Here is a 26,770-nt window from a genome sequence, read left to right as displayed (position 1 = left end):
TTTACTACATTAGGTAAATGGGAGCATGGCCAGCTGCCTCATTTCAAGTAGCCATCTCGGCAATAATATTTGGAAAAGAGATTTCAAAGGATGTAATGAAAGATAGAGAATATCTTAGAGAATAAAATTCTAAAGACATCAGATTAGGAGGAATTTGAAGAGTTCCTGAATTAAAATTTGAAAACAAAAAAAAATAACAATTCCAAAGAGGAAATTTTGTCAAGAGATTGCAATGAATCAATAGGAAATCCAATCTATTAATAGAATAAGATGGAAGGACAGTTTAAAGAGAATCAGTACAAAAGTATGATAGAGAAGGGTAGGAATGAAGCTAAAATGAATAGCTCAGAATGAGCTGGACAGGAAATCCAAAGCAACGTAAATAAATGGCCTTTCCTAAGAATTTGACAGTGAAAGAAGAGACACAAGATGATAGTTGAAAGGAAAATGGTTTGAAATGAAGGATTTTAAAGGACAGAGAAACTGGGGCATATTTTTAGGTAACATAGAAAGAGGCAGTGAATTATAAGAGATTGAAAATGAGAGAAAGACAATTAATGCGACAGCAAGGTCTCAAAGAAGGAGTGGAATCAAGGGCACAATTGAAGGGGGTGGCCATGGAAATGAGTGGCACTTCTTCACTGAACACTGTACCAAAAGAGAAAGGAATGGAGTATGATGTTCAACCTCTCCCTGAACATCACACTAAACCACTTGAGTTTAGTGCCCTCCCCTAGAAGTGAAAGACATAATTGTTCACTGGCAATTCAAGACATTCTTTTGATTTCCAGAACTTCAACTCCCAACATATGATTCATCTCTAAGGCTGCCCCAACAAAACAGAATAGAAAGGTATTCCAAAATACTATGTAGATCAGGAAGAGGACAACTATCTATTTCCTCTTTACAAAAGAAATGAATTAACCATAAATAATCCACAAGAACATATTAATAAAGAAATAGACATGAGGCAATAACTTGCGACTACTATTGTATTTTTTCTGGGATCTTGATATCTAAAGTATCTGAACATGAAATATTTTGCAGGACTGTGCTGTATTCAGCTGAGTAAAACATTTTGCCTTCTCCTTGACTCTGATATCTGAACAGCTTCCTCATGAAAGATGTATTCTGGCCAGACAAGTGAGAAGTTAGGGTGCTTCATCCTATTAGTGGTCATATTCTACACTAAATGTTACAGTTGCCACTTAACTCTGCCCCTAAAGTGTAGTAGGTATCTCCCGAAGGACCCAGTAGTTCCCAACCTCCAAAGGTAGGCATTTCTGAAAAGTTCATCTTTCAGAATCTCTCTTCAGGCAAGAACCATGACAGAAGAGGCTGCCAGAGGCTTGAGAACCTAACTCAAGTTTCCTTAGGCAGCACCTGAATTTGAAGTTGCCATTACTGCCAGAGGAGAGTGCTTCTTCCTCATACTTCATTGGAAATCCCAGAAAAAAACTAGGGAGAGAGAGGGAGACAGACAGACAGACAGACACGCATGCACGCACACAAACACACACACACACACACACACACACAGACAGAGACAGAGAGAGAGACAGAGAGAGAGAGACAGAGACACAGAGAGACAAAGACACAGAGAGACAGAGACAGAGAGAGGCAGAGAGACAAACACAGACAGAAACAGAAATAGAAACAGACACAGAAACAGATAGTCAGATAGACACAGATACAGAAAGAGGCAGAGAGATGCAGAGATACAGAAACTCAGAGACAGAACCACAGAGAATCAGAGACAGAGAAAGACAAAATTAAATGCCATATGTTCTGGAAAGTGAGAACTTCAGAAATTAGAGTAGCTACTTCTCAAGGCTATTGATTGTAGGCAGCTCTTGCCTGGATCAGTGGCCAGTCTTTCTTGATACAAGCTTGATGTAAAATTACACACCTTACATCATGGAGGAAATGGGTTAATGTGTCACCCAACTTTTTTTTCACATCATCCCAAAATGCACAACCTTTCAGAGCTGAATGGTTTCACACACACACACACACACACACACACACACACACACACACATGCACACATGCATGCATGCACACACACATAATTTTAAGTTATTTAGTATTTTGTTTTTTCTCATTTACATGCAAAAATGTTTTTAACATTCCTTTATAAAACTTTAAGTTCCAAATTATGTCCATTCCTGCCTCCCTACCCACTCTCCCTCATGAAGGCAAGAAATTCCATATGGGTTATATATGTGTAGTCATGAAAAATATATTCATAACAGCTTGTTGTGAAAGAAAACATAGATAAGAAAAATCTCAAGAAAAATAAATAAGGTGAAAAAAGTATGTTTCAGTCTGTATTCAGACACCATCAGTTCTTTCTCTGGAAATGGATAGCACTTTTCATCATAAGTCCTTCAGAGTTGTTTTGGATCATTGTATTGCTGAGAATAGCTAAGTCATTCACAGCTGATCATCTTGCAATGTTGCTGTTACATTGTACACAGTACATTTCACTTTGCATCAGCACATGTAGATCTTCCCAGGATTTTCTGAGAGCATCCCCTTCATTATTTCATATAGTACAAGAGTATTCCGTCATAATAACATACCACAACTTGTCTATTCATTCTCCAGTTGATGAGCATCCCTTCAAGTTCTAATTCTTTATCCCCAGAAAAGAGTTTCTATAATCATTTTTGTATATATGGGCCCTTTTCCTTTTTGTTTTTCATCTCTTTTGGGATACACACACAGTAGTGGTACTGCTAAGTCAAAGAGTATGCACTGTCTTACAGCCCTTTGGACATAGTTCCAAATTGCTCTATAGCACAGTTGAATCAGTTCACAACTTCATCAACAATGCATTAATGTCTCATTTTTCCCACATGCCCTCCACCATTTGTCATTTACCTTTTCTTTCCTATTAGCCACTCTGACTGATGAGGTAATACCTCAGAACATTGCTTCAATTAATAGTAAGTTAGAATATTTTTTCATTTGGCTTCAATTACTTCACCTGAAAACTGATAATGTCTTTCGATCTTTTATCAATTGGGGAATGACTCATTTTATAAATTTGAATTCTCTATATGTTGGAGAAAGGTGGGTTTTATCAGAGAAACTTGCTTCAAATATTTGTTTCACAGGTACTATTGCTAGCTATATTTCCCTTTATCCTATGCCCTCAATTTATTCTATTCTTTCTCTACTTTCAACCAGTCCCTCCTCAAAAGTGTTTTGCTTCTGAATATTGTCTTCCCTAATTGGCCTTCCCTTCTATAACCCCTACTCTAACTTTCTCTTATCCCCTTAACTTTTTACTTTCCTTTAGGGTAAATAAGATATACTTGTATGCCCCTTTAAATGTGTATATTATTCCCTCTTTCAGTTAATAATGATGAGTGGTAAGGTTCACTCTCTCCTCTTCACTTCCCCCTTCTCTCTCTCCACAGCAAAAGTTATTTTCTCTTGCCTCTTTTAGGTGAGATAATTTATGCTATTCTACCTCTCTGTTTCTTTTTCTCCTAGTATGTTTCTCTCTAACCCCTTAATTTTATTTCTGAGATATCATCTCTTCATGTTCAACTTGCATGGGTGCCCTCTATATATACTTCTTCTAACTACCCTAATAATGAGAAAAGGTCTCATGAGTTATAAATATCGCCTTCTCATGTAGGAATGTAAACAGTTTAAACATATTAAGTCCTTTATGATTCCCCCTTCATGTTTATATTTTTATGATTCTCTTGATTCTTATTTGAAAGTCTTTTTTTTCTATGCAACTCTGGTCTGTTCATCAAGAATTCTTAAAAGTTCTCGGTCTCATTGAATATTCTTTTTTCCCCTGAAAGATTATATTCAGTTTTGCTGGGAATGTGATTCTTGGTTGCAATCCTAACTCCTTTGATCTCTGGAATATCATATTCCAAACATTCTGATCCTTTAATGTAGAAGCTGCCAAATCTTGTCTTGTCCTGACTGTGGCTCCACCATATCTGAGCCACTTCTCCTTGGCTGCTTGCAATTTTTTCTCCTTAGAAACTAGGAGGAAACAAGAAACTCTGGAATTTGGCTACAATATTCCTGGGAATTATCATTTGAGATCTCTTTCAGGAGGTGATCAGTGGATTCTTTAAATTTCTATTCTGCTCTCTGATTCTAGAATATCAGGACAGTTTTCCTTAATAACTTCTTGAAAGATGATATCTAGCCTCTTCTTTTGATCATGGCTTTCAGATAGTCCAATAATTTTTAAATTATCTTTTCTGAATAAATTTTTCAGCTTTTACAGTAAGATATTTAAGAGTCTTTTATTTTTTTCATTTTTCAAGTTTTGTTTTGTAATCTCTTGAATTGTCATAAAGTTATTAGCTTCCATTTGCTCCATTCTAAATTTTAAGGAATTATGTTCTTCAGTGAAATTTTGGACCTCTTTCTCATTTAGCCAATTGCTAATGCTTTTTAAGGCATTTTTCTCCTCATTGACTTTTTGGGCCTCTTTTGCTAAGTGCCCTAGTCTGTTTTTCAAGGTGTTATTTTCTTCAGTACTTTTTTGTGTGTCTCCTTTACCAACCTGTCAACTTGTTTTTCATGATTTTCTTTCATCACTCTCATTTCTCTTCCCAATTTTTCTTTACCTCTCTTATTTAATTTTCAAAATCCTTTTTGAGCTCTTCCATGACCTGAAATCAATGCATATTTTTCTTGGAGGATTTGGATATAGAAGATTTCACTTAGTTGTCTTTTTCTGAGTGTGTTTTTATCTTAATTGTCACCATAGTAACTTTCAGTAGTTAGAGTTTTTGTTTTTGTTTTTTGCTTAATTTCCCCAACATATTAGCTGCCTCTTAAGTTTTTTGTTAAAATAGGGCTCTGCTTCCTGTGTGGAGGTGCTGCTTCCCTAAGTGTCAGGGGGTTTCAGAGATACTTCTAGGGACCTGTTAGTTTTCAGTTCTTCCAATGTGGTATGATCTAAGGAGAAGTCATTTTTATTCTCCTGTCCTGTTCTCTGGTCTGTGAGTGACCACAATCACTCTTTTCTGTCTCTGAACTGAGGAGGGTCCTCCCTCCACTGTAACTACAAACTCTACTATATTAGTGTTCTTACTCACTCTGAAGCTACCACCCAGGACTTTCACTTGGATCTGGGTATGGGCAAAGTAAGAATCTTACTTCAGAACTAAAAAAGAGGCCCCTATAATCTCCTGCTGACCTGTTATTTGATCCCCTTAATGTCTGTGGGCTGAGAGCTTTGGAAGCAACCACTGCTACTATTGCAACTGCTGCCACTGCTCATTCAGTGACTCCCAAGATGTGATCCTGGTTTGCTGATGACAGGGATCTGTTGGCAACGGTTGTGCTAGATTGTGCTCCACTCTCACCCAGGAAGTATAGACCTTTCCTGCTGCCCTTCTATGTTGTATTTGTAGTCTGTAGTCTGAGAGTTCTGAAAATAACTCTTCAGGCAGTGATTCAGTCACCCAGAGGCCTGCTTCTGGTTTACTGGGGTCAGGTCTATGCAGGTTCGACCTGCACTGAACTGTGCTCCTCTCTCAGCCTGGTGTAACAGATGTTTCCTGCTGACCTTCCAAGTTGTCTTGGGCTGGAAATGTTTTTTCTTCATCTTTTTGTGTTCTACTGCTCTAGAATTTGTTTAGAGTAATTTTAAAAAGTATTTGTAGAGGATTGTAGGAGACCTCAGGCAAGTCCCTGTCTGTACTCCACCATCTTGACTCTGCCTCTTTGAGTTTTGTACAATTTATATTGCCCATTGAGAGGGAGGGGAATGAAGTACCATTGCAACATAAAGGAGAAAGGATATGATCTGGAATTGCTGCTGAAGTTTGGAAGAGTTGTCATTTATCATTTCTAAGGTCAAATACTAGATGACCAAGACCAACGTCCTGTGACTAAAACTCTAGTTCTTTTTCTGCTAAGTTACATTTCAAAAAGTACTTAAATCCTTGCAATCAACAAAGGAGCTCTGCAGAAAAAGCCTTGAAAACACTCAAGAAAATATGAATTAAAGTCTCATAAGGTGAAGAGAGACAGGAGGAGTTGAGTTATCTGTGGGCTGGGGACATCATTATTGTTGACTTGAGAAGTATCATTCCCAGAACAGAAAGTTAACACTGGAGGAATTGACATGGGAATTGAATGTTCCTGATCATAATTTTTGCGAGGACAGAAGTATGGGTAGAGGGCTTTCCCCTGGAAGTTACAGTTAGTGAATGTATAGATATGTGATCTTGAAGTCACATTGAAGAATGAGACTTCCCTATCCTCATACTTTAGGAAAATTCCTATTCTACGTGCCTGTACTGAAAGAGACAGGGCCTTTATCCCGCTGTCATATACACAATACTCATAATCATTCATCATTCCCAAAATCCAATAGCCACAATCTGGAGAGAATGGAAGTTTCTTTTTCTTCCTGTTCACAGCATCCAAACATACTCCCAGGTTCCAATTCCTCATAACCCCAACCTCCACCTCCCAATAATATCTATTTGATGAAAATCTCTGTGATGCCACCATACAGGGAAACTTAAATCTTTTTTGAGTTTCAAACACTGGGAGATTTGTGTCTTCATAGGTCACTGATTTCTGATCTTCAGATACACGGAGTTTGGGATGAGCAGTATCTGGATCCAGAGTAATTTCCACTGGAAGGAGAAAGAAATAAAATAGGGAGGGAAGAAATGAGAGCAATAGAATAAGAAAGAAAAAGAGGAAGTAGGAAAGGAAGAAGGAAAATGAGAGACACACAGAGAGAGAGACAGAGAAGAAATGATGAGAAGGGAAAGGGAGGGAATAAAGTAAGATAAGTAAAAGATAAGAGGAAGAGAAACCAGTGAGGAAATGAAGAAGACATAAAAGAGAGACCAAGTAATATTGGTCCCAAATGAGCCTGCTATTTCCTCCCATGATCTTTTTTCTCCTATCTTGTCAAGGTCTTGTCTAACCTTGTCATTATTGTATATTTGAAATCATTACCCAGATTTTCCCTTTGACTGTTATTGACTGACTTTTCCTTCCCTAAAATTAAGTCTTGTTAAGCAACATAGAACAATTCAAACTTCAGGATTCTCTACAATTAATTTCTACATGAAAATAATGTGGAAATAGGAAAGAAAACAGACACCAAAACAATCACTTAAGGGAAGAGAGACCTGATTCAAACAAGGGACCATAGACCTCAAGGGTTTTTAACCTTTGGTAGTCTGGTAAATCCTATACACCCATTCACAGAATACTTTTTTAAATGCATGAAATACAATGTATTTCAATATTACATTGAAATTACATTGGCATTACAATAGAAATTAATATATATTGGAATAATTATCAATGAATTTTTGAAAATATAGTTTCATAGGCACAAGGTTACAGACTTTTACTACCAATACTACTATTTCAAAAGCCTGTCTGAAAGAAACCATAGAAACTTACTTTTTAAGAGCATAGAAGTCAGAAGTTACAACTATAACTGTCATTCTATGGGATGTCTCTTTTATAGAGAGACTTTTTTATTATGTGAGAGCCATAGGAATAATTATGGGAGAAACAGAAAGATGATGAGAAACATCTTTCTTGATAAGACTGTCAACTGTTTTTTAAGAAGAAACATTACAAAGATAATTTTATGAGGAGTAAGTCTGCAGATACTATTCAGAGTGATGGCATGAAAGGGGATGAAGATTGTATTTCTGGTATGACCAGAGGAAACTGGATAGTAAAAAGAGACAGAAGATGCAGAGGCATTCTTTCTTGATGGAAACTTTTAAAATTTTTTCTTAGGAAGAAGATAAAGAAAATTCTTTGGAAGATTTTTCTGCATCTGCACACGTCTCTTTGTTTGGTGTCTTGAATAAATTATGTAGGACTATATTCTCAGAAATAAAGACAAGTCATTACCATTAGACTGTTGGTATATGATGACTCTTACTATGCTATTTATCACAGCTAATATATTGCAAATAATTATCTATGTCTGTTTTATTATTGATTATATTTTTAGCAGATGGGATATTCAGTTATTTTAATATAAATTTAATCTTGCAAACCAAGAAATATAAATAACTATTTATTGAGAAAGATATTCCTCCATATAATGAAATAATAGCTAATGATCTGGAATGAAGCCTTAAAAATTCATGAGAAAGAGGATGCAGTGTCATTAATTGATTGGAAAATATGCAAATAAATGAGCAGATGAACTTCAGAAAATCTGGAAAGACTTATAGGAACTGATGCTGATGCTGAGTGAGGGGAGCAGAACCAGGAGAACATTGTATACAGTTACAGCCACATTATATGACAACTGACTTTGATAGATTTGGCTCTTCTCAGGAATGCCAGGTCCTAAGGCAATTCCAAAAAACTCATGATGGAAAATGCTATTCACATTCAGAGAAAGAATTACAGAGTCTGAATGCCGGTTGAAGCATACTATGTGCTCTCTCTCTTTTGTTTTGTTTCTTCTTTCTCGGAATTCATTCCATTGGTTATAATTCTTCTTAAAAATATGATTAATGTGAAAATATGTTTAATGTGAATGTATATGTAGAGCCTATATCAGATTACATGCTGTCTTGGTCAGGGAGAGGGGAAGTGGGAGAAAATTTGGAATTGAAAGCTTGTGGAACTGAATGTTGTAAACTAAAAATAATTTTTTTTAAAAAAAGAAAGAAAAGAAAATGTACAAATATACTTCTGAATTACCTTATAACTTCAGATGATAATGACACTAGTAAATGATTCCATCCCTTAACTCAGCGTAGCTTCCTTCCATTGTCCTCTTCCAATTCAAATAGAGCTTTTAACTTGACCAACAAATGGGCTCCATACATATACTTTACCAACCCTTGCCCAAAAATTTAGGCTTGGACAACCAACAACAAAATTCCTCCCCAACCTCTTTCTTTGGAACCAGAGATAAGAGAAGAGGAAGTAGCAGGAGAGTAAGAGATGTATTTGGGGTGGGAAGAGAAGAAAACCAACACCATGAAAAAAAAAAAACAATTTCAGTTACCTGAAAATTTAGTGGCTTTGATCCATGCTGAAAATAGAGAGTTTAATGTTATTTCTCTGACTAGGGGCAAAGAAGGACAAGCAAGGAAAGGGGGCTAATGACAAGAGGGGGAGTTGAACATGAGATATGTGGATAGAGGGAGGAGAGGAGAATTTGACATGAGAGGGAAGTTGTTTTCTTACCTGCCTCTTTTGTTTTTTTCTTTATATCTGAAAATAATGAATCAGAGGTGAGATAGTATTGAGAAATAGAATCTCCCCCAAAAGAAACTTGGGAGAAAACAATAAAATAACACTTACCCAACTTTTTCTTAATTTTCTCTAAAAATAAAGAGAAATACAAAATTATGTGTGAAACATAACTTGGGGTAGATCAAGATTTGTAGAAGGGAGAACATTTTAAGGAAAACAATCCAAGGACAGGAAGTAAAACTATTTCTACCCAAGAAGCCATTTCCTCAGGGATGGTTGAAACCCAAAGAGAAATTACAGTAGTGATAAGTTGCAAAGAGTTTTGTAGTACCCTCCCCTTTTCATTCCCTTTACCTTGATTATAGTAGGTAAAAATGAGAAAACCAAGAAGAGCCAAGATGAGAAACATCACCAAAAAAAAACCATAGCTCCAGGGAGAGGTCTGGAAGAACTGATCTGTAAGATACCCACATAAAACCCCATGCCAAATTAGAGTTAATCTCAATATGTTGTCCTGAGAAAATTATTGATAAAAAGGGTAATCAAGATATTGATGGTAACAATAAAAGTGCTGATATACTTATGAATTATTACAAGTAAGCATTCAGAGATGGCATAATGTAGTGCAGAGAAGGAAACCTGTGACCTCAAGGGCACATGTGTCCTTCCAGGTCCTTGGGTATGGTCTTTTGATTGAGCCTAAGTTTTAAAGAACAAATCCTTTTATTAAGGGGATTTGTTCTATGAAGTCTAGATTCTGTCAAACGGCTTCACATGAGGACCTGGGGGACCACACACAGCTTTAAGACTGCAGGTTCCCCACCCCTGGAGTGGAAAGAGGAGTCAGAGCTTGAAAAGAGCATAGTTTTATAACTTCTGGAATCTTCGAGGCTATCAGGACTGAGTACTTCAAAGGATATAAATGTATAGGTTTTAGAATAAAAAATCAAAGTTATCAATAATTATATGAAAAAAATTTTCTAAATCACCAAAAATTAGAAAAAAAGCAAATTAGAACATCTCTGAGATATGAGCTCACACCTGTCATATTGGCTAAAATAACAGAAAAGGAAAATGACAAATGCTGGAGGCGATGGGGAAGATTTGGGCACTAATGTACTATTGGTGGTGGTATAAACTGGTCTAACTATTTTGGAGAGCAATTTGCAAATAAGTCCAAAGGAGAGACAGAACTAAGATGGCAGAATGAAGGTAAGGATACACCTGAACTCTACTCCCCAAACCCCTCAAAGTACCTTTAAATTATGACTCAAAACAAACTTTATACCGCAGAACCCACAAAAAGAGAGAGTGAAATTATTTTCCAGCCCAAGACAATTAGAAGGTTGGCAGAAAGGGTCTTTTTCACCAGAGTGAGAAAGGAGTGCAGTCCAACACTGGTGGACCTGGCTCTAGCAAACCAAAAGCAGGCCTCATGGCACCTGAATCAGTAGAAGTGTGGCAGTTTCAAAAAATCTCAGCCCACAGACTTCAAAGACAACTTAGAAGATCAGCTGGGTGAAAGTGAAGTTCAGTCCAGCATAGGCTGTGCCAGCACAGACTAGACCCAACAAACCAGGAACAGACCTTGGGAGTCACTGGATCAAGAGTAGCAGCATCTGCTTCTGTAGCTCTAAACCCAGAGATAGTAAGGGAGTTGAAAAATTGGTTAGAAGGGGATTGCAATAGTCTCTTTCCTAGAACTGAGGTAGGACTCTCTTGCTTTGCCCATAAAATGATTCAGATTGTAGCCCCAGGTTACAATGACAAGGGTGAAAGGAGCACTAGCACAATAGAACTTGGGGGTCACAGTACAGCGGGGTTGAAATGGACTAGGAAACACTGGTCACAGTTCCAGGGAAGAAATCAATGCTTTCCATCACTCATGGATCAGAGAGTAGGCCAGGAGAGTAGTAAACACACCTCTCTTTAGATCAGACCACCTTGAAAAAACTGAAAACTTACAGGTCTGTAGAAGTTATCTAAGAAAATACCTGCACAAAATTCCTGAAGTTTGGGACAGTGCCCTGCACCCTGGAAGGAGAGCCATATTTTAAGAAAAAAGTTAAAGGTCAAGGAATAAGCTGAGAAAATGGATAAACAACAACAACAACAAAATGCTGACCTTAGAAAGTTACTGTGGTAACGAGGAAGATCAAAACACACACTCAGAAGAAGATAGCAAAGTCAAAACTCATACATACAAAGTCTCCAAGAAAAATATGCATTGGTATCAGGCCAAGGAAGAGCTCAAAAAGGATTTTGAAAATCAAGTAAGAGAGGTAGAGGAAAAATTGGGAAGAACAATGGGAGTGATGTGAGACAGTCATGAAAAACAAATCAATCGCTTTGTAAAGGGCACACACACACACACACACACACACACACAACTGAAGTAAAGAAGACCTTAAGAAATAGTCCAAATCAAATGGTAAAAGAGGGCTAAAAAGCCAATGAGGAGAAAAATGCCTTAAAAATCAGAATTGGCCAAATGGAAAAAAAAAGGCACAAAAGTTCAGTGAAGAAAAAATTCCTTAAAAATTAAAATTGGCCAAATGGCAAAGGACATGCAAAAGCTCACCGAAGAAAGTAATTTGTTGAAAATTCGAATTGATCAAGTGGAAGCTAATGACTTTATGAGAAATCAAGAAATAATAAGACAAAACCAAAAGAATGAAAACATAGAAGACAATGTGAAATATCACACTGGGAGAAAAACAGACATGGAAAATACATCCAGGAGAGATAATTTAAAAATTATTGAACTACCTAAAAACCATGATTAAAAAAAAGTTTAGACATCAAGAGAAACATAAATAGGTAAACAGGAAAAGGAAATCATAAGAGATTTAATAAATTTAAACTGTTTACATTCCTTCATGGGAAGATGATGCTTGTAACTCCTAAGAACTTTCTCATTGTTAGGAGAGTTAAAAGGAGTATATATCGACAGAGGATACAGGTGTGAGTTGAACATGAAGGGATGACATCTAAAACATAAAGTTAATGGATGAGAGAGGAATGTATTGTGAAAAGGAGAAAGGGAAAGATAGAGTGAGGTAAATTATCTCACATTAAAGAGGCAGGGAAAAACTTTTACAATGGAGGGGGAGGTAAGGGGAAGTGAGAGAATCTTACTCTCATACTAAAAGAGGGAATGACATACACACTCAACTACATATAGAAATCTATCTTACTCTAAAGGAAAGTAGGAGGGGAAGGGGACAAGAGAAGGATGGAGTGATAGATGGGAGGGCAGATTGGGGGAGGGTATAGTCAGAAGCAAAACACTTTTGGGGGAGACAGGATGAAAGGAGAGAGAGAATAAAATAAATTAGGGAATAGGATGGATGGAAATACAGTTAGCAATAAATAGCAACTGAAAAAAATTTGAAGCAAGTTTTTCTACTAAATATCTCATTTCTCAAATATGGAGAGAATGATTCAAATATATAAAAAAGCCATTACCCAATTAATAAATGATCAAAAGATATGATCAGTTTTTAGGTGAAGTAATCAAAGTTATCTATAGCCATATAAAAATACTCTAACTCAGTACTGATTGGAGAAATGCAAATTAAAACAATTCTACGATACTAATTCGTACCTATTAGAGTGGCTAATAGGACAGAAAAGGCAAATGACAAATGTTGGAGGGGATGTGGGAGAAATGGGGCGTTGATGCACTGTTGGTGGAGTTTTGAACTGATTTAAACATTCTGTAGAGCAATTAGGAACTATGTCCAAACTATAAGACAGTGCATACCTTTGACCTAACTAACACTGCTAGGTCTATGTTCCAAAAGAGATTTTAAAAGAAGCAAAAAGGAAAAGTACCTATATATACAAAAAGCATTTATAGCACATCTTTCCTGAGGACAGAGAATTATAAACTGAGGGGGTGCCCATTACTTGGAGAATGGTTGTATAAGTTTTGGTTTGTGATTATGATGGAATGTTACTGTACTATATGAAATGATGAGCAGGATGCTCTCAGAAAAACCTGCAAAGATCTGAATGTGCTGATGCAAAGTGAAATGTTCTGTGTACAAAGTAGCAGCAATATTGTAAGATCATCAGCCATGAGTGACTTAACTATTCTCAGCAATATAATGATCCAAGACAATTCTGAAAGACTTATGTTGAAAAATGCTATCCATCCCCAGAGAAAGAACTGATGATGTCGGAATATAGATTAAGGAATACTTTTTTACTTTATTTTTCTTGAATTTTTGTGTTTTCTTTCACAACATGACTATTACGGACATGTTTTACATGACTACATATGTTTAACCTATGTAGAATTTCTTATCTTTTCACTGGGGATAAGGGGAGGTGTGGGAAGGGAAAGGAGAGAATTTGCAACTCAAAGTTTTAAAAACAAATGTTAAAAATTGTTTTTGCATGTAACTGGTGGAAAATATACTAAATAAATGGTAAAAAAAAAAAAAGAGGAACTGAAAAAGTTGCATATTTATGCATTAAAATATGTCCTTACAATATCACATTATTTTTGTCTAAATAATTCTTCTTCTTATGATATTAGGATAACATATATCCTCAAAGGGGAGAAATTATAAATGTGTAATTTTTCTAGGTCTTATTTGTTCTTAACTGAGTGATAAATCTTATTTTGAGAAATGTAAAAATATCAATTTATTCACTTTTTATAACTTGAATACTTGTGGTTAGCTTCCAAAAGTTTTCCAAGGGCAAAGAACATATTTAAATAATTCTTGATAGCAGCAGCTCTTTCAGGGGCCTTAGAAAGTAGGCTACCATGCCAACAAAATCAATGACAAGATCAAGTAAAGGATATGGTACTAAATGATATGTTTTAAATTTGATCCTGGGGGTAATAAGAAACAAAATTGAAAAAGACAGAGTTTTTGAACCCCCTATAGAAGGTCCATTTGAATATCCATGGATGAATTTCATACAAATGCCTAAATACATGGGCTTTGCATATGTCTTAGCAATTATCTATGAATTCTCAAGTTAGATCAAGGTTTTCACCTTTGGAACTGTTTCAATTGTTGTATAGAGTCTTAAAATCATGGTTACTTTGCTGGTTTATTAATTTTTTTCTTTTCCAAACTATAAAAATATTATGTTGACAGAAGGACCCATTTTACATCAGGTCATGATGATTTTGCTTGTTTTTAAAAAGATTTTCTAACCAATGCCCATACCCTCTATAGGGCTAATGCAAAATAAAAAGAATAAATCATCTGTGAATATTGGTACTCTCTAAACTTTCAGATGAGTTACAGGCACCCTGTGCTAATGTTCTTCCTCTAGTCTTAACGTATATGTTTAACCTATTAGGACTTTCATCCCATGAAATAATTATTGGAATGCCAATTTGATTAGGCTTTTTCAGGTCTTACTAAATTACACTGTCTCCCTCACTATACTATCAGTAGAAATTTTGAGAAATGATACCCAAGGAACCACTGATGGAGCACGCCATGATACAGAATGTAGCAAGTAAGTCTGTTAGGGAAAAAAAAGCACCTCTATAAATCTCCTCCAGAAATATGGTAGAAAAGTTTATCCCAAGGTCAGCAAAGCAGACGAAGCAGACAATTTGTTGTTAATGGTCTAGGAGAGGTACATTTGATTTAGATTTGCATGGAAAGATATTTCTCAGAAACAGACCACTTCATAAGGTAGACAATTAAACCCAAGATAATGGAACAAGATATCTGTTATTTAAATGGACATTAACATGCCTGAATATGCAATTATGTTTATTGTCTTTTGTCTTTTATAATGCCCTGACCCTTTTGGAAGGGGATCTAGGGGCCAGATTCAAAAACAAAGTGTAAGTATAAATCTAAGTCCTTTTCATCCTAGTACCTTGTAGAAAATATTGCTGAGACTGCTCCACAGAAAATTTCTGCTCTTGAGATACAGATCCTCATTTGTAAGGATGCAAATTTTTGCCAAATATTTACTACTGATCAAAATAATAGCTTTAAAAGAACAAAAGCTACTTTTTTATTATGACCTTACATTTTTGCTAAGAGGTTTAAATTTGTTTTTTTCTTCTCTCTTCAATCTATTTCAGTATGATGAATTTACGTCTATTACTTTGTCTTTAGGAAGATATTTTGTATGATTTGTCAATTACATATTTTTGTTTCAACACTACCATAAACTTCTTTGTACTAAACTCCTATTTTGTTGTGCAATCAACTGTCTTACTATAATAATAACAGATTCTAATGTAATAATGTAATGTAATAAAAATTCAATATAGTAAGGGTAATAATCATCACTATTAAGGAAATTGCTTGAAGACAAGAGGAAGAAAAGGACCTTAAGTACAATGAATATAAACATTGAGCAGTCTAGAATTAATGTTTCTAAAGAAATATAAAAGAAGGGGATTACTGGAAAAACAAGAACTACACTTATTTTGCAATACCTTGATGGACTAATCAATCTTCTAGCCATATGGTAAACTAATAATAGAAAGTTCTCAGCCCCTACTGAAAGAAAGAAATAAAATATAACAAACTATGCAAAGACAGTAGAAGCTTGACGTTTTTGGGTAAAAGATTTTTCAGTTCTGCCTAAAACAACTTCTTTTATAATTGAAAAAGAAGTTTGGTTACTACCCCCTTGTCTCCAGCCTTTGAACAGGGGATGTTTTCTTACAAAGAATCCTACCACTTATGTTCCAAATATTTCCATTTTCTTCCTTGACCAATCCCTCTCTTTCGTTCCCCCTCCCCCTCCTGTGAAGTGCTTTACTTGAATGGCCTAAGTTGCCACATAACACTGATAGTTAGATGTATGCTTTGTGAGTGTGTGAAAGATTGTGAAAATATATCTTTATCTTAGGAAACTGAAGTCAGAACTATCAGTAAGAGCAGTATTCCTTATCATGCTAATCTTTTTTGTTTGCTTTCAGTTGGTATCCTACCTTTGATACTTAGTCATTAAACCTCTACTGACCTGTATACTTCTCTTAAGAGATCCCACTTTCCTTAGTTCAGATAATTTCCCAACAATCAACTGGGAAAGAAATTTGTAATTATGATAATAATATGTTCATATTCCTTGACCAAAAGATCACAATACCAGTCATATAACCCAAGGAATTAAAAAGTAAGAAAGAAAGGTCCTGTAAGACCCAAAATATGCATAGCTGCATCTTTTAATGATAGTAACTAAAAATAATTTCATGTCTTTAGTGTTCATTTCCCCTGAAGAATTTTAATCTATGTGATCCTATTTTTCTTGCCCTTAAATCCTTTGAGTACCTTCCTAAATTGACAAAACTGTGGGGTTGATTGAATGTTACTTAATCATCCCTCCTTACTTAAAGCAAGTGATAATAATTTCCATAATTCAGTCAACATAGGTTTTAGACAATGTATGAAACGGCTTTGAAAACCATTTGATAAAGTGAAGTGAAGAAAGTCTGTCCTAATTACTTCAGGGATCTGATCACTCTCTCTCTAGGTCCTATATAAAAGTATCCAGTTAGCTAGAATTTAAGAAGTAAAACAAATGTGACTTTCTAGCAATGTCTCTGAATGGAAACTGCAATGGGGAAGGCTTTGCCATGACTTCAGCTTTGGCCAGTTTTTCTTCTTTTTCTCCCCATTTTGGTTAGAGAAGGACTGTTTGAGCTTTGAAAAATCTTTATCATCTTTCCATTGTTACTCTGGCACAGCATTGTATGGTAGCAATGTTACAGACTTTTGGCTGGATGTTTTATATAACTTCTTATTGTGCCACCTTAATAAATGCATCATTCTAAAAGCTCTTTAGAATGGCTTACTAAATTGTTCTTCAACTGATAATTTTGGAGGAAAACACATTGGCAGACTCTCAGATGATAGCATAGACTATAACTTCCAAAGTCTAGAATCTACGGGGAGATAAGCCTTGCCTTAGGACATAAAATTCACCTGTGAAAGTGAGAGTTGTGATATGGATACTCAGTTTCTATGGGCTACATTGAAAATACATGTCAGATTGCACTCATCTTTTCTCTCCCTCTATCATAAATTCAAGGATGTAGTTTGTCACCTTTTCCTAAAATTCCCTCAATTTAATCTCAGCAATCAGCTGTATGCTAATTAAAGTATTAATTCTTTTCATTGGTCATAAAATTAATTGCTTCACAATATTTGCTTCATTGCCTAGGTAAATTTGTCATATATTTGACCAAAACAATGTTGGTAATCACCTTCTCCAAACCATTTATGACTATATAGTTTGAACATATTTCCCAGAACCCTCGATTTTTGCAGAGACACAAACCCATATATTCTACCAAGTCCAACCATTTATCCTTTTTATTTCCTTCCTTTCAATTCTACTCACCTGCTACCAGCACTCTAGATACCTTCTCTTGTTTGAGGACAAGGTTCAGGACTGAACATGAGATATTCTTATTTGAGTGTTCATTTATAGTAAGGGTAGTTTCTATGGAAAAGAAGCCATGATCATCTTGATCTACTGTGTAACTTGGTGATAAACGTTGTTCTGGATCCTGTATCCATTGTACATTTGGCTGAGGCAACCACCTAGCAGATTGACACACCAGCAAGATGCCTCCATCTCTGTATCCCTCAAGAGAGATAAGAGGGGTTAACCCCAGAGCTGAAGAGAACAAAAAATAAAGTTAAACCAAAAAGCATATCTCAAAGATATTCAGAAACAGAGCTTATCTAGCCCTGGCCTAATTTGTGGATTTGTTTCTGTCTCTCTTTATCAAAGAGCGTGAAAATATGGCATCGCGGCCCCTGCAGAAGCATGTTCTAGCTAATTGAGCTTAGAAATAGATGGTGAGGATATCACAGTATTGATAAAGTAACTGACCTGCTACCTGTAGCTCCCAAGTATACTGTTGGGAGAAAGATTGAGAAGTAAACAAGCATCCATACATTGCCTGGTCTGAAGGCATTATGTTCTTTAGTTTTAAGGAGACTGTCCCTTCAGTGATGGCAACTTGCACAAACTGGATTCTTCCTTGATACTCTTCCATTTGCTTCTCATCTGCTTCTTTGCCATCCTTGTATAGAAGCAGCACAGAAGAGAATTGGTTCTTGAAGAACCTCACCTCCATGTCCTCCAAACTCATCTTGGGTGAGACATGACAGGAGAAAATGACATCTTCTCCCACCAAGGCCTGAATATGTTCATCAGGTCCAATCACTTGAAACTGACCTGTAGGAATTATGAGAAAAGATCTATTAACCATAGACATTTGTCAATACAATGCATAGAGCCTGATTTAGTCGCAGAATGGAAGGTTTCATATTAACCCTTCTTGATCTTTAACTACTTCACCCAGGACAGAAATCTCTCCCTTTTCTACTGACACCAGTCAAAAGTTAAGCGGTTAGAATGATATGTTTATAATATAAAAGAGAAAAATATTAGCATTATAATGGGCTTTAGATGTCATCTAGTACAACCTTCCATCACATGCCAGAATTTTCTGTGCAACATGTCTTAGAGGTGATCATTCAGGTGCTATTTTGTTTGTTATCAGTGACTGAGGGCCTCATATGCAAAAAGCAACCCATCCCATTCTGAGATAGCCCTAATTCAAAAGCCATTATCTTGAATTAAAATCATACTCCCTGTAACTTGTGCTTATTTGTCCTATTTTTCCCTTTTATAGCTTTTCAGATTAATTCTGCTTTCTTCTTTCTCATAGAAGCCCTTCAAATATTTTGAAAATGTAAGTTGATCAGAAGTCATGAAAGAGTTTTGGTTCAGATCAATGGAAAGAATGCTCACATTGATACAATCCCAGGTACATTAAAGTTCAGAAGTATCTTGAGCCCTGAGGGATTCTATTTACTATCCTGATCCTACTACCATGCTTCATTAGAAGGGATAAAACTGACACTCAGATAGGTTCAGATGTCAGTGGAAACGAGGGAGAGAAGGTAAAGTTACTTAAATATTTTTTCTTGTTCTTCCCAGGCTTTGCACCAAGAAGGAAGGAGTAAATATCAATAAGGAGTAGAGCAATAAGATAAATAAGGAGTACTTTACCTAACCAAGTTCAATGTTCTTATTTCACCTAAGTTAAAATATTCACCTAACTAAGCACAATGAGTTTCAAACCTTGGATCCTTACTCGTTATCTCTGAGTTTTGAAAGAAAAGTAGAATATGATTATGAAACTGTGAAACATGAATCAACATGGAAAATGGAAAATGGGCATATATTTTGCAGATGTTACCCCCAACATAAAAAGAGTAATCTGTAAACTATAGGTTTCTGAGCTCTCTAAGAGCCAGCCTAGGTAAGTTTGGATAGGTTCATCATTAAATTGCCCTATGTGTCTCAAGACCTGAAGGAGTTTTACACACATCCAATGCACCAAAATTAAACCTGATTTCACGTGTGGATGTAGAACAGAAGGTCCTCTTAGAGACAAAGAAGATGAGCCCAAATCAATGAAATAAAAAAATCTTAAAGTATGAAAATATTCTAATTTGTCTTATATTCATCAGTAGTGGTAACAGAATCTTAATTGTTATTGTTGTTTTTCTCCTATGCTGAAAATAGTTTATTATACAGGCAATGAATAAATATTTGTAAGGTAGGAAGGAGGGAAAGAATGAAGGAAGGAAGGCGAGTAAGAAGGAAGAAAAGAAGGAAAGGAGGAAATAGGAAAGTAGGAAAAAAGGAAAAAGTGTATTTTAATGGAGTTTTTCACCAATTTCAACCAGGGAAGTGACCAAAATGATAGAAATTTCAAACACATTGCCAGGCTTGGGAGACATATTTGGTGAAGAAGATACGTTTTAGTTCATCTCAAATAATGCAACAATAACAGGCATGCTTACTTTGCCTTGTTTCTCCAGAAGTGAGGATGTGTAGAACTGACCATGTCATAATAGCAGCCACTTGAATTTAGCTGGCTAGTATTAAGAGGAAAGATCTAAAAATAGAAATCTGGTTTAAATGGCTCTTACTGGACTTTAATGGAGATGTGTGGCATCTAACTGGCCCAACTATTATGTATATCCCATAATCATTGTTCAATGTTTCCCCAGGTAAATTGAGCGAAATAGACATGAAAGTAAAAAGAAGGGTGAGGATGGAAGAAACAGACAGAAACACTTACCTGATGCCAGTCTTATGAAATTAAGCACATAGATGAAGACAAGGTGATACTCAAATAGATGCAAGCCTTGACTGGGGCATCTGAAAGCTGGGACATTAAACATATCTGTGGATCTGCTTATCAGAACCTGCAACAAAGTGCAAATGGATAACGATAGAGCAGATAGTGGGGAAGCACTAAAGTCAAGTCAGAAGTATAGTGTAATTCCCTGATTCATGATTAGGATGATTGAAGTCCCATAACTGCTGAGATATGGTGCCCTTGGGAATTTAAATAGGGAAAAAATTAATTTCCTGATCCTGACCACCTCAAATTCTTAAGAGAAACAATTGGAGGATAGTTTTCTCCTTTATAAGAATGAGTGGAGCAATGTTTTTTATGCCCAGTAGGATAGGAAGGGCAGAATAGAGATGTATGATTCCTGAAGTCATGACAAAGAAATATAGCAAAAAAGGAAAGACAAAAGAAGTCGAAGATTGGTGACTATTCTGGAACCTCTTCCAGATTTCCTTCAGCTATATACTTCACTGTTATAAGATCTGTCCTGTGACTCTAATGTACAACTGCTCTGCTTGGATGAGTGGAAAGACAGCTCAACTAGAATTTAGGCGACCTGTACAGTCTCAGATAAATTACTTCACCTCCTGACCATCTATTTTCTTATCTGTCATATGTGGGCTACATAACTCATAAGATCTTTTCTAGATGAAATATTATAAAGATCTGAAGTTGATGAGAGAAAGGTGGATTATTACCCATAATGAATCCATGGATGATATACATTCATAAGTACCAGTAATGTAGAAATGTGAACTACGACAGTGCCTATTTTGTACACCAGAAGCTAATAATCCACATTCTGAGATCTTCCTTTTACTCCTTCTCCCCATCAATCCTGCTACCATATGGTCAACAATTGACCCTCTATTGGGAGATAGTGCACAAGAGCAGTGAAGAGGGAAAGAATCTATCTTTCTTGGAAACAAGCATTGCATAAAGATTGTGTGGCTATGGAGGGCAAGGCAGAAGTGAGATAGAAAGGACTGGTTGATGGTGTTGACAGGATTGGAAGTGATCTGTGGGCTTCATGTCCTGAGAGTGTTCTGGAGCCAATTCTGACTGGCTTAAGAGAGTAACTCCACATTTAACAGAGTGCCTGGCATATAGTAGGTGTTTCATAAATATTCATCGATTGATTGATTGGATTTCTAGAACCGATTGGTAATTTTTCTTTTTTCTTTTAAATTATTCATTTTGAACTTAAATACAAAAAGACAAAAAAAATTTCCATGTGCATAGCACAACATAAAAAAAAGGATTCAACATAAAACCGTGGATTTCCATTTCACACAATTTACTTTAAAAAAAACAACAAACCTAGGTGGTAAATAGTACACCTTGTTTTCAAGGCCACCCTGCTTTTCTGTGCTTCTTTCTAAATTTTCTTTTGTTCTCTGTTGTGTATTTTTTTTCTCTTTTCCTCCCCACCTCACCCTAGAGAAGATTACTATTGCATACACACATATACATACATTATGGGTATATGTGTTGTTGTACACATACATACGTGTGTGTAAAGGTCATCAATGGAATAAACTAGCTAGGCAAGCCCTGGAAACAAATGCACACATATTAGCTATATAACCATGATCAAATCATTTAAACTCAGGGCAACATGTTGGTGGCAACTCTATAAACTAGTACAAACAAATATCAAAATATATTGGCATTTGTTTTCATTCCAGAAGTTCTCAAAGACAATCAAATGACAAACCCAGCAGACTCTACTCTCCCCCTGCCACAGACATACATATGCCTCCTCCAGGATACTTAATCCCATCATTTACATTCCCTAACATTGACTTACCAAATGTGAGTAGATGGAGTTCATAAAATGACATCAGGAAACAAGAAGATGTGTAGGAAATAAGGCTATAAGTAGAGGAGATTCAGTCAAGGTTGAGAAGAACACAAAGAGGGCACCTCAAAAATAAGTAGGGGTTGATCTCTGTCAGAATCATTTTGCTTCTCTGAAGGAAACTGCTTCAGGAACAAAGGTTCAATTCTCTTGTAGGAAATAAATTTTACTGTTCTCTTAAGTGCAGTTGTGTGTGGGCTAAGAGGGTGAGGATGTGAACTTTAGACTAATAAAACAATTCTCTTCTTTGCCAGTTTAATTTTCTGCCCAGGGCACATAATTGATAGCCATAAACATCTGCACTATCTTGAACCAAATTGGTTCCCCCCTGTTTTGATGAAAAGATATTCTCCAAGGAAAACAGAGGTTGGTGACTCTCTCCAGTTTTTCATTTAAATACCAGGAAACGGGGTTTGAACTAACTGCAGCATTTCTTAGCATGACTGAGGTGTCTGAGGGTAGCAATAGGAACAGATAGTGGGTACTCTTTTTTAATTTAATATTTTATTTTTCTGCAATTACATGTAAAAACAATTTTAAACATTCATTTAAAAATCTTGACTGGCTTAATTGAGGAGGAGCAAGAGGAGGGAGAGGAAAGGATTTAGAAGTCAAAACGTTATAAAAATGTTGAAAAGTAAAAATAAACATTAAAAAACAAAAACAAAAACAAACAGAAAGTAGTGACACCTGAGTGGCTGACTTAAGTCTAATTATCTTTCCTTCTCTCCCCTCCATCCCCTGCCCCATTTTGTGAGAAAGGAAACAATTGAATATACGTTATACACATGCAGTCATACAACAAATATTTTCATGTTGGTCTTGTTGGGAAAGAAAACACAAACAAAAAAAAAAAATAGAGAAAGTGAAGGAAAACTATGCTTCTATCTGCATTCAGATTCCACTAGGTCTTCTTTGGAGATGGAGAGAATTCTTCATAAATTTTTCATAATTGTGTTGGATCAATGTATTTCTGGGAATAACTACGTCATTCACAGTTGATCATCATAAAATCTTACTGTTATTGTATACAATGTTTTCCTTGTTCTGGGTACTTCATTTTGCATCAATTCATGTAAATCTTTTCAGGTTCTTTTCTGAGAGCATACCACTTGTCATTTCCTAAAGCAAAATAGTATTTCATTGTAATCTTCAAAAACAACTTTTTCAGACATTTCCCAGTTGATGGACATCCACTCAATTTCCTATTTTTTGCCACTACAAAAAGAACTGTCATAATTATTTTTGTCCATATAGGTCTTTTTTTCCCTTTCTTCTTACATATTTGTGATATAAACCTAGTAGTGGTATTGCTTGGTCAAAGATTATATGTGAATGGTTTTATTTCGGTATAGTTCCAAATTTCTCTACATAATGGTCGTCAGTATACAACTTCAATAACAGAGCATTAGTGTCTCAATTTTCCCACATTCCCTGCCAAATGACATGTTTCTTTCATGTCATATTTTGCTATCCTGATATGTGTGGGGTCTGATTTCAGAGTTGTTTTAATCTTCATTTCTTTAGTCAATAGGAATCCAGAGCATTTTAATATGACCACAGACATATTAAACTTTATTTACTGTATTTATTTTTATTTAATTTAATTAATTAAATAAACTTTAATTATTGTATCTTTACAATAGAACTTTAATTATTCTATCTACAAAAATAAATATTGTATCTGTTCATACTCTTTGATCCTATATCAATTGAAGAATGGCTCATATTTCTATAAATGTGATCCAGTTTTCTAGGTATTTGAAAAATAATGTCCTTACTGGAGAAATTTATGATAGTTTTTTCAAAATTATGTTTGCTAACTATGCATTTCTCTCCATACTATTTTGCTACTGTTTAACCTACTTTCTCTCTCCTTGCAACCTGTTCATTTTCAATTGTGTTTTGCCTCTGACTTTTACTTCTCCCAATCCACCTTCCCTTCTTTCAGCTGCCTATCCCCTTCTCTTATCCCCTACCCCTCCTACTTTCTTATATGGTAAGGTAGTTTTCACTTAGGGATTTCTTTCATGTGGTGATTGGTGGATTTTTTTTTCAATTTCTATTTTACCTTCTGATGCAGCAATATTAGGCAGTTTTCCTTGATAATATGTCTGCAGTAACTAAATGAGATTTCTCTTTCTATCTCTTGCTGCTGGGCTTTGTTAGCAATATATAGAAATACAGATGATTTATGTGGGATTATTTTATATCCTGCAACTTTGCTAAGTTGTTTGTTATTTCAAGTACTTTTTCACTTGGTTCTCTAGGATTCTCTAAGTATATCATCATATCATCTGCAAAGAGCGATAACTTAGTTTTTTATTTGCCTATTCTAATTCCTTCTATTTCTTTTCCTTCCTATTGCTAAAGCTAACATTTCTAGTACCATATTGAATAACAGTGGTGATAATGAGCATTCTTGTTTCACTCCTGATCTTATTTGAAATGAATCCAGCTTATCTCCATTATATCTGCTTGCTGAGGGGGGGAGCCAAGATGGCGGAGTACAAAGACTCACATACGCATAGCTCCAAACCCACAGCCCATAGGACATCTGTAAAAAAAGAACTCCCGGCGAATTCTGGAGCAGCAGAGGCCACAGAATGGTGGAGAAGAGGAGATTTCTGCTCCAGAGAGCCCTGCAAACCTCTCACAAAAGGTCTGTCATGCTGTGGACGCAGAGCCGAGCCCAGCCCTGTGTTGGCCACAGCACCAAGAGGAGCAGATACGGGCAGGCTTCAGGGACGGGATCTCCAGCGGCCGCATAGGTCCCTCCACCCACCCGTGATGGGGGTCTGTGAGAGGGTTTCCTTGGTGGGTTGAGAGGGGAGTGGGGTGCCCCCATAACTCAGGCCCCCGTGGGAGGCAGCAGTGGAGGTGGGAGCAGACCAGGACTCCCCAAGCAGGCAGGAGCCTGGATCCATTGTTGAAGGTCTCTGCATAAACCCCGGAGGGCCCCACGTGGTGGCCCTGCCCCCACCTGAGCACCTGAACTTAATCTCACACTGACTAGCAGCCCTGCCCCCACCCAAAGCCCTGAGGCTGGTAAGCAGCATTTGAATCACAGACCCCAAGCGCTGGATGGGAGGATCTGGAGGCAAAGTGGGTGTGAAGAGAATATTCAGAAGTCAAGTCACTGGCTGGGAAAATGCCCAGGAAAGGGAAAAGAAGTAAGACTATGGAAGGTTACTTTCTTAGTGAACAAGCATTTCCTCCCTTCCTTTCTGATGAGGAAGAACAATGCTTACCATCAGGGAAAGACACAGAAGTCAAGGCTTCTGTATCCCAGACCACTCAATGGGCTCAGGCCATGGAAGAGCTCAAAAAGTATTTTGAAAATCAAGTTAAAGAGGTGGAGGAAAAGCTGGGAAGAGAAATGAGAGAGATGAAAGAAAAGCATGAACAGCAGATCAGCACCCTGCTAAAGGAGACCCCGAAAAATGCTGAAGAAAATAACACCTTGAAAAATAGGCTAACTCAATTGGCAAAAGAGGTTCAAAAAGCCAATGAGAAGAATGCCTTCAAAAGCAGAATTAGCCAAATGGAAAAGAAGGTTCAAAAGCTCACTGAAGAAAATAGTTCTTTCAAAATTAGAATGAAACAGATGGAGGCTAATGACTTTATGAGAAACCAAGAAATCACAAAACAAAACCAAAAGAATGAAAAAATGGAAGATCATGTGAAATATCTCATTGGAAAAACAATTGACCTGGAGAATAGATGCAGGAGAGACAATTTAAAAATTATGGGACTACCTGAAAGCCATGATAAAAAAAAAAGAGCCTAGACATCATCTTTCATGAAATTATCAAGGAAAACTGCCCTGAGATTCTAGAACCAAAGGACGAAATAAGTATTCAAGGAATCCACCAATCACTGCCTGAAAGAGATCCAAAAAGAGAAACTCCTAGGAACATTGTGGCCAAATTTCAGAGTTCCCAGGTCAAGGAGAAAATATTGCAAGCAGCTAGAAAGAAACAATTCAAGTATTGTGGAAATACAATCAGGATAACACAAGATCTAGCAGCTTCTACATTAAGGGATCAAAGGGTATGGAATATCATATTCCAGAAGTCAAAGGAACTAGGACTAAAACCAAGAATCACCTACCCAGCAAAACTGAGTATAATACTTCAGGGGAAAAAATGGTCTTTCAATGAAATTGGGGACTTTCAAGCATTCTTGATGAAAAGACCAGAGCTGAAAAGAAAATTTGACTTTCAAACACAAGAAGGAAGAGAAGCATGAAAAGGTAAGCAACAAAGAGAAGTCATAAGGGACTTTACTAAAGTTGAACTGTCTACATTTCCACATGGAAAGACAAATTTGTAACTCTTGAAACTTTTCAGTATCTGGGTAGTTGGTGGGATTACATACACACACACACACACACATACACACACAGAGACAGAGAGCACAGAGTGAATGGAATAGGAATGAAAAATGAAATTAAGGGGTGAGAGAGAAATATATTGGGAGGAGAAAGGGAGAAATGGAATGGGGAATTATCTCTCATAAAAGAGGCAAGCAAAAGA

At 36.4% G+C, this 26,770-nt stretch overlaps 1 protein-coding gene across 1 annotated transcript; it reads right to left on the bottom strand.

Moving 5' to 3' along the window:
- Nucleotides 1–6,006: 6,006 nt before the first annotated feature.
- Nucleotides 6,007–20,417, bottom strand: LOC140517711 (butyrophilin-like protein 3). The gene is made up of 7 exons (XM_072629182.1): nucleotides 20,315–20,417; nucleotides 18,046–18,393; nucleotides 17,548–17,826; nucleotides 9,556–9,657; nucleotides 9,310–9,330; nucleotides 9,193–9,219; nucleotides 6,007–6,641 (listed from the first exon to the last, which is right to left on the bottom strand). Exons 1-7 carry the CDS (start codon nucleotides 20,415–20,417, stop codon nucleotides 6,007–6,009), a joined length of 1,515 nt encoding a protein of 504 aa, XP_072485283.1.
- Nucleotides 20,418–26,770: the final 6,353 nt, after the last annotated feature.

The sequence above is a fragment of the Notamacropus eugenii genome, chromosome 1 (assembly GCF_028372415.1).
Source record: "Notamacropus eugenii isolate mMacEug1 chromosome 1, mMacEug1.pri_v2, whole genome shotgun sequence".
NCBI lineage: Eukaryota > Metazoa > Chordata > Mammalia > Diprotodontia > Macropodidae > Notamacropus > Notamacropus eugenii.
Note: the sequence above shows the minus strand (reverse complement) of the source record. Positions and strands in the feature narration are given on the sequence as shown.

What these genes read in the sequence shown, in the direction of transcription:
- LOC140517711 (XM_072629182.1), bottom strand. Translation starts at nt 20,417, where the DNA reads ATGTTTAATGTCCCAGCTTTCAGATGCCCCAGTCAAGGCTTGCATCTA. An exon ending in TTTCATAAGACTGGCATCAG is followed by an intron (nt 18,394 to 20,314) that starts GTAAGTGTTTCT and finishes TAATTCCTACAG; the next exon opens with GTCAGTTTCAAGTGATTGGA. An exon ending in ATCTAGAGTGCTGGTAGCAG is followed by an intron (nt 9,658 to 17,547) that starts GTGAGTAGAATT and finishes GGTATCTTACAG; the next exon opens with ATCAGTTCTTCCAGACCTCT.